Source organism: Morone saxatilis, unplaced genomic scaffold (genome assembly GCF_004916995.1).
Source record: "Morone saxatilis isolate NCDOM2014 unplaced genomic scaffold, NCSU_SB_2.0 Contig17, whole genome shotgun sequence".
Lineage (NCBI taxonomy): Eukaryota > Metazoa > Chordata > Actinopteri > Moronidae > Morone > Morone saxatilis.
This window is the reverse complement of record NW_023339729.1, coordinates 9,337,547-9,346,385: the sequence shown is the minus strand read 5'-3', so window position 1 is coordinate 9,346,385 and position 8,839 is coordinate 9,337,547. Positions and strand designations below refer to the sequence as shown.

General features: G+C 42.5%; 1 protein-coding gene across 1 annotated transcript in view; it reads right to left on the bottom strand.

Annotated features, from left to right (window-relative positions):
- The window catches only part of crebbpa (CREB binding protein a), a 41,722-nt gene that overhangs the window by 13,709 nt on the left and 19,174 nt on the right, over positions 1-8,839 (bottom strand). Inside the window, exons 4-13 of the mRNA XM_035659609.1 lie at positions 7,333-7,600; positions 4,951-5,064; positions 3,415-3,690; positions 3,075-3,174; positions 2,776-2,913; positions 2,484-2,601; positions 2,170-2,341; positions 1,438-1,500; positions 857-978; positions 5-145 (exon numbers count right to left, since the gene is read on the bottom strand). Coding sequence (XP_035515502.1) covers positions 5-145; positions 857-978; positions 1,438-1,500; positions 2,170-2,341; positions 2,484-2,601; positions 2,776-2,913; positions 3,075-3,174; positions 3,415-3,690; positions 4,951-5,064; positions 7,333-7,600 — 1,512 coding nt within the window. The remainder of the gene's footprint in view (positions 1-4; positions 146-856; positions 979-1,437; positions 1,501-2,169; positions 2,342-2,483; positions 2,602-2,775; positions 2,914-3,074; positions 3,175-3,414; positions 3,691-4,950; positions 5,065-7,332; positions 7,601-8,839) is intronic.

Below are 8,839 nucleotides of genomic sequence, written 5' to 3'. Positions count from 1 at the left end.
TTGCAGCGACTGCAGCAGATCCTGGAGGGAACTGGGTCTGAGCCAGAAACTGTCCCTGGCTGGCCGTCTGGCCTACGATGTTACCCCCGCCATGTCCGGCCATCATGCCCTGAGCCTGAGGCATCCTGGAGGGAGACATCCCCATCTACAAGGCAGAAAAAGATGATGTTACTATGAGCCAAGTGACACGAGATGCACCACAGTACGCATGATCAGTCCACGTACAGTCAGAGCTGGGCGATATGACTTAATATCATCTAGATATTTTTAGCGCGATACACACAGCGGTGCATAAAAAACTGAATGAAAGGAATTAATGTGCATTTCAAAGCTTTTAATGATTAACACAATATTTTTTTATCAATGGGACTGATGACAACTAAGGAAATATGGTCGGTACATCTGCAAAGCCCATTATCAGCTGATTTAAGCAGGACTGAAACTCACAAAATTGCTCATGACGCACATCTTGTATTCACTGTGGCCCTGATCTTTAAAAACGTAATAACAGGGCACATTATTTTGTACTAAAAGGTCAATGCCGCCATGCCACACATGGGTTCCCTAATGCTCCAGGTGGAATAATCTGTCTAAACGCGACAGTGCAGAACAAGAAACTGTCTGCTCTTAACTTTACGAGTTACCTGCTTCTACCAACAGCAGTTCTTTTGCTTTTTTATTACCATCTAAAAATTCAGAGAGCTGACCAGTCAACTACATTTTTAATAAGCCTGCGGTATTTTGTCAGAGTGTGAATTTACCAGCAACTGGGTGTTAGCTCATGTTACTTATATGCCTGTGTGTGGGTGTATGTATGTTAGTGTGATTTGTGTGCCGCCCCCCCCGCCCTCCTCACCGCTGGGACGGAGCTCATGTTCATTTGCTGTGGGTGATTCATGGGCGAGGCAGCTCGGGCTCCCATTGGTGTTTGTGATATCTGGGCATTGGGCAGAGCCATGTGGTTGAACTGGTTGATTCCTGTACAGAAGAACAGACCACAGTGTCCAGCAATGAACACACACAACTCATCAAGAAGTGCAGAAGCGCCACACAATGCCATGACAGTGTTGAAAGTTTTGATGCTTTCTTTTGTTCTTATACATAAACTTTCAGTTCATGTTAAACCTTTACATGTTCATTTATCTGTGACTGTTCTGCTTCACTGAAACACCTCTTTATTAAGATATCCCGATAAATAAGCTCAGCATTGCTCCTTTTACCTTAATTATCTTTTCTGCTGCTCTTTATATTTATGTTCCACATTGTTGGTCTTTACAACCTCCTTTATTATTTGTCTTGTTTCTTTTATGTTTTGCTAGTCTTCTGGTGCCTCTCTTGCTTAGTAATGTGACTTTCCCAGATTCTGACTTGTATTGTTTTAATTATCTCATTGTTATCTGAAAATACTATGTGCAACATGCAACATCCAAGATGTACCTTGTGAGACCTGCATGCGATTCATGATCTGATTTGGCATGTTGGGTAGAGGAACAGGTCCATCTATAAAAGCAAAAAGAAACAACACTGAACCAAAAGACAAACTGAAAAATGACATAACTGACTAATTAAAAAAATCTAGTTATTTATTTGTAACCTTTTTACAACAATACAAAACAATGTATTACCATTACACCATGATGAATGGCTGGATATAAGGCAATATGTATAAAGTCTTCCTTTGTAGAATGTGGAATTTTATATTGTAATACATTTTCTGGAAATTCAATTAAGAAAGGTAAACACCATCTATGGATAAATAAATAGTCAATAAAATACCTGACAAATCAAGAAACCTTATCACAATGGCAATATTTCACACAGTGGCCTAATGCAAGCAGAGATATTAAAAAGAAAGGTCTACCTTACAGCAATATAGCAAGATCTCTTCAGGCCCCCACAAACTGTCTCACAGCATGTATCGTATCAGTATGACCCAACCCCAGCTGGGTAATATATTAACTTGGCCCTACAGCTTTACAGCCAATGATACATTCTTTTTAATAACTAAGAAAAAAAAGCAAAACTGCATAAAATATTACATACTTGATGTGTGTCAGAGACATAAATACCCATGGCTCATTAAACTGTTTAAAAACCGTTCGGAGTAACCTTTAAAATAATCTGAGATTTTACCTGAAACTCTATAAGTCTTATAAATATTGCACTCACTCTGCGGCCTTGGACCAAAAGCATTGGGCTGGGCGAGGCTCGGCTGCTGGGCCCCCTGGGCGGCCAAAGGTGCCTGGTTGATGATCTGCTTCTGTAGCCTTGAGCGCCTCTTCTCCTCCAGTTCCTTTTGGATTTTATATATTTTCTCAGCCAGGAAGTGATAGTACTCATCCTGGAGGAAGAAAAGGGAAGATAGTAAAGTTGACCCAAGCGTTTATTTTGTGACTATGCTAACAGACTCTGTTTGTGTGTGGCTTTGATAAGGTGAGCCATTTAAGGTATATCCATAGTTGAGGTCAGTTCAGAAAACCTACCCGGCTGTTAGCTGACTCGTACATGTCCCCCTCCACCTTTCTGGCATAGGCCACCAGGTTTTCCATTCGTCTGTCCTTCAAAGCTGCCGGGTCAGGGGTGGGGAATATGGCTTGTACTCTGCCACAGAGGAACAGGATTTGCAGCAATTAATATTTCAGGCAATTTCTACTAGTGTTCTTGAAATCTTTGCTTTAAAAATCAAGCTGTGAAATAACAGTCGAGAGGGTGACTAAAGATACTAACAAGCATTAACCAACTGTTAACATATCTCCAGCAGGGGTATGCACTTACAGTTTGTGTACGAGGTGATTGCGCAGGTCCTGAGTGACGTGCTCATGCCACGCTTTCCTGGTGCCCGTGGCAGAGATGGGTGCTGCTGTGGGTAAGTTGCCCATTGAGCCCACAGCTGTGCCGTCTGACAGCAGCTGACTGGAGGTGGAACAGGAGGACGGTTATAAGGTACAGCTTTTATTTTTGTGTTTTTAGTAAAACGTCTCCGTCATAATAGTATGAGATATAGTAAACCTAATCTAAGTTTCCTGCAACTGAAAAAAACAACAAATGCAAGGTAGTTATTAGCGGGGACTGACTTGTTAGTGTTGAGTGTGTTGGGTAGGGAGTCTGCCTGCAGGTTTGTCTGGTCTGAAGTGGTCACGCCCATTGTCGCACCTCCAAGAGCCATCTGGTTACCTGTAAATACAGAAAGCTGTGAGCAAAAATCGACTGAAGAGTCCTCTTATTCAACAAAGAACATACTAATAGTTTGACTTGATCAATAGGCAGCTTGACAACTAAAACAATTTCAAAACTCAGGCAAACCCACACAGTTTGATTTATTTAACATAATTCTGACAGAGCACCCAATATCGTACAGTTTGTTAAAGTCCTCATACAAAAAGCAGGAATAAAAATCGGCCCGTCTGGAATTACCAAGTGCATTGATGGATCTCATCTGCTGCGAAAGCTGCTGTTGTTGCTGGGCCTGTGCATTCTGTGTGCCCGCTGCCTGTCCTGGGCCCGGGGCCTGCTGGGTCTGGGCCTGCCCAGTGGCCTGGCTGCTGTAGGGCAGCCCAAGTGCCGCATAGGCTCTCTGCATGGAGCTGGGGTCTATGGGGGTTGAGGTATTGATGGTGGGAGCACTGGGCTGGCCCACACCAACTGAGGACATGGGGTTCTGGAGGCCTGCATTGGGAGAGCTCAGCATGGCTGGGGAAAAGAGCAGAACGGACAGTCAATCCAAAACACTCAAATACAATCAAACTGTTAGCAGTAGTTACAGCACTTCCTCTAATGCTGCACCATCTACATTACATAAACAAAATGTTCAAACTGTGTGCAAAGCCCGATAAATATGAAAAAAAGTCAGTTTTGGTGGAAGGACAGCAAAGATGTATACTTAAAACAGGTAGTGCACATGCATACACACACTGACCTCTGGCAAGATGAAGTCACATGGCATCATGATACAGTGAGAACATTAACGTAAAGTTAAACGCTTTAAACAGCAGTGAACTGAATTCATGCATGAATCCCTTCAGGGGACAGAACATTAGCATATTTTTTCAGAGTTCAGGCTTTGGTGGGGCTAAAAAAGCTCACAGTTGGTGCAAAGACAAAAATCGGAGGAGGCAGAACAAAGAAATACTGCGCTCTGTTTGTGTTGGCAGGAGAAACACAAGCCCCGGCATCATGTTCTTTAACATGCAAGCCAAACAGGGACAGATCAACACTGGAATGCTGTAAGTGACGATAAATGCTGAGCAGAGCGGTGAAGTAAAGACAAAAAAAAAACCTGAAGGGGAACAAAAATGCAAAAGAGAGTTTAAAAGGGCATAAAAGAAAGAAACTGTGAGCCTGTGACATTTACATGGAAAAAGTGAAAAAGAAAACAGAAAGAAAAGCAGTTAAAGTATGAAGCCGAGAGAGTGTCACACTCCGCTCTGTTCTAGTGGGGAGGAGCAGTAAACAGCTCAATAGCCAATGGCTCAGCAGGACACCTCTGGCACACGCTCTTCGTTTCCTCCCTCTCTCCCTCCATCACACTTCTATACCTCCTGTGTGTCAGATTACAAGCCCAGCAGGACCACGCTCTTATTCCTCAAGTGCTTTTAGACATTTTAGATGAGCACAATCTTAGATATAAACTGCCTGACCTGAACGGCAAAACATACACACATTCTACACACCAACACCTTTAGCTGGTTTCAGGAAAGCAACAAGCAGGTCTAATTATTTCTATGGCTGTCACTGCAGACTATTAGAGCTCGATATACCAACGTAATCTCCTGTAATGACGGAGATAAAGATTGAGTCCATGGTAAGACAAACCCGGAGCTTGCCATGTCTAGATGTCCTGCTCAGTCAACACAGTCAAAGGAAGTAATGCAGCCTTGTGTTTGGTGTCCGTGGTTATGTTGAGCAACTTGACAATGGTTAAGCGACAGTGGGCCTGCTACTTGTACTTACGCTGCTGGGTGCGCTTGTCACTGGCATTCTTCAGCGGCAGGCAGACGGGACAGTCGTGTCGTGTGCAATTTTTCCAGTGGGAGATGATCTGTCTGGAGGACGCACAGTGAGCCACTGCAGAGAAAAAGAAATGGAGCGAGAGCAACAGGGTTAGAATCTTGATGCTGACAGTTTGCCGTGTTTTGTCACCATTAAGTACTCAACACTAAGGAGGGGCAACATCCCTTGAAATTAGTCTCCTAATTATCACATTTATTGTGGTAATAATAAACAGCTGAAACTCTCCTTGTTCTTGATACCTTGGACTCAATGACTTTTTCTTGTTATACTTTCAAGTCAGAGGAACACAAAATGATCCGTCACGTATTGTGAATTTCGCAACGAATAGAATAATACAACGCAACGGCCTCAGTGTGGAAGGTGTCGATGTGAAACGAATTTAATCTGATGACGGATTTAAAAAACACATACAAAAAATACAGACTGGATGTGCCTTTAGAGTGAAGGTAAATTACATCGTTTTAACAGCCAGGTCGAAGCATTCAGAGACGACTTCCTCAGTTTATAAAGAACTCACAAAAAGAACGCCAGCACACACTGACAGACAGTAAGTTGTTGTTACAATGACTTAGATGTGATTCATTCTTTTTACTGGTTTTGGTAAATTTGTAAATGACTGCCTGGCCTGATTAAACACGGTCTACTAGGAAAGTTTGTTTTCAACTTAACCTGGCTGAAACCCAGTTATATGAAAACAACACTATACGTAAAACAGTGAAAACATGGACTGTGCATTAAGCTCAAAACTAGGACAGAAAGGATGGTCCTAGTGGTCTTCTAAGAAAAAGGCAACAAGGACATAAGAAAAATGTATAGGAAATGAGACAAATGGACAGCCAGAGCTAATGAGAGAAACTAGAGAAAAGAAATGTGTTTGCCCAAAACTGGAAGATCTCAAGTTCAGCTCACTGCACTCATTTCCACTCTTGGAAGGCCGCTGGTTTGGCCCAGTGAAAATGGAACCTAAACTGTATTTCCTGGTGCGTGGCTGAACAAACAGAGGTGCTTCATTTCATTTGTGGCCAGACTAATGTGCTAGTAGCTAATCTGACAAGTAATCACAAGCAGGCTAAAATCACCCTAGCTAGCTGCCTGGCACAATTACTACAGGGCTTCAAGCTTCAAGGGCTATGCACAAATAAACACAATTAAAATGTATCATCTTTGTAAGAACGCCAATACTACTGGCAAAGGCTGAAACATAGCAAGGCTATCATGTTGATGGCCTTTTGTAGATTCAGTATGCAGTGATGAACAAAGAAGAGGCCTCATATTGAGGTCCAAAGCCAGTCCATGCACCAGTCATATCGCAGACGCCACAGTCCCTCAGGTGAAAAAGAACTAACAACAGTTATCAGAAAAATCTGACATTTTAGAAACGATTCCCGCCTGTGTTAGGTAACAACATCTCTCACCACGGTTATTTCAGTGGCACCATAAAGCAGAGATTCTGAGCAGGAGGAAATGAGCTGGCATGCAGGGAACAGAGACATAGACCCCTTCACTCTTAACGCACTTTGGCCTCTGAGCGCGTTTGGCTCGAAATGTAACTTAAGCATTCAAGTCCAGGGCCAGAGCAAAGACACACAGCCAAATTTAAATGAGGGGAATTTTTTCAATGCAGCAATGCTGGTGCTGCCAAAGGAAGGTGGGAGGTAGGGCCTGGAGGATCCAGAGCAGACAAGACAGACAATATCGCCAATCCAGAGAGAGAAACTGGTGGAAGGAGGAACAGCAGACCTAGATCACAATGTCAGTGTGGATTGAAGGTAGAAATTCCCCATCGTGCCAACTTGTGTATATGTTATCAACATTTAATCTCGACTGCCCACTCCTAACACCCAATGTCCCATTCGGGGAATCCCCATCTATGTTGATGCCATTTTCAAGTAGTTTCCCACTAATAATGTTATAATGAGTATATCATTGCTTGCTTGTTTTACATAATGTGTATTTTCACCTTCTATTTTCTAAATGTGAAAGGTGTAAAACCCATCCAGACTAAGAAGGTTGTATAAACATTGGGCATGTAATAAATTACACTTATGTAATAGAACTACACAATTTAGCCCAGAATAACACAATTTTTGAAGGACTAAACACATCTTTTGTATTGTATTGTGTATGTATTTGTTTACTTTCTTAGGATGAACACTGTTTAACAGCTAATTGAGTTATGGTGTCCTACCCCTTTATTAATGTGATTACACAGCAGCAACGTCTCAGTCTGTAAAAAGGAGTGCTGACTTCTGCAAACTTCTCAACACCAGGAAATTGTCAATTTGATTTCATTATCTGATTGTTTTAAATGCTCCAACTCACCCTGGCAGGACTTGCCGGCCTGGCAGTGGGTCATGTGGTTGAGGACGTTCTTCATGGTGCGGCAGTGAGGCAGGGCGCAGGCCCTCACCTCCCCGTTGGCCTGCTCCCGTCGCTGGCACTTGTGTGCATGAAGCAGCAGGACCAGCTGCTGCTGGATCAGCTTGCGCTTCTCTGGGTCGGCTGTGGGGCCTGCCGAAGGCACTGCCACACCTCCACCGCTGGCCAGTGGGAGCATCGCCGTCTGCTGCTGAGGCTGCTGCTGGAGCTGCTGCACAGTTGACAAAGAAAAAGGCAGACAAATGTCAATGTTGTAATGGGTTAAAATAATGCCTTCAAACTCTTTCTGCTGTACTGTGCTGTCAATACCACAGTTATAGACGTAAATGTATGTCCAGTCACCTAAAAAGCCCCAAACCACTTTTTCATCTGAAAACCTGCGTATATGGGTAATCTGTAATGCTGCTGCTCAATTCATGTCCAAATCTTGACATTTCAGCGCAAAGTATTTGAGTTCTATATATTATGCTACAAAAATGCTTACAATTTAATTGCACAACACAGTAACTATAAAACTGCAACCTGGGATTATAATCTACATACTCAATGGCTGACTAATGTAGTGTAACTACTCCTCTGGTAACGTCACACCAAAGACGCTCGCAATGGTAACTTTCTGAACCATCTCTGGTTACAAATATATTTGTGTAAGTGGGAGAAATCTTGCACTACTGACACTGGAAAAATTTTGTTTGTTTATTTGCAGCATTGCATGTATTTTTAAATGAGAAAATTATTTTAAGGGCACAACTGTTTGGCATTGGTATAATTCCTGCCCTGCTTTGTAACTTACCACGTCATGGGCAGACAACATGGTGTTAAGCTGGAGATATACTTGCTGTTTAACCATGCAGAACACTACACAAACCAACAGCGCAAACGTACCCACGACACACAAGATTGCAATCGTGGGCATGCAAACGCGTAGTTAAACACAAGTAAATCTCTTGCCTTAGTGGTTCTTTTTATAACAAGCTAAGGTGCAGGACAAGACATGTTTGTAAGTTAGAAAAGGAGGAAGGAATCTAATGTGGTTGTTGTTCTGGGGTCAACCACACACACGTATTTGCAATTGTTTGAGGCTGCGACTTTTTCAAAGTTCACCAGTGTTGAATTCCACAGAAAGAGCAGATGCAAATCTGTTTTGCAACCAGAAGCGAAGGTTTTTTTTTCACTGCTTTGTTTGCATAGAAAAAAGTAAAGGGAGGCAAATATTTTCCAATGTAGATTTTGTGCATGTGTGATTGTGCCCTTATGCAAGATTTGATTGGCTGCATTAAATTAAGGTCTCTATCTACGTAGACTGATAACTAACAGTATTCTGATTTACAATCATAAAACCAGAGTTGTTCCGATTCCGATACCGAAAATGCTGGCATCGGTATGAGTGAGTACTGGAGTCCAGGCACCGATCCAATACCACGTCATTTATTAAATTAGTAATCTATTT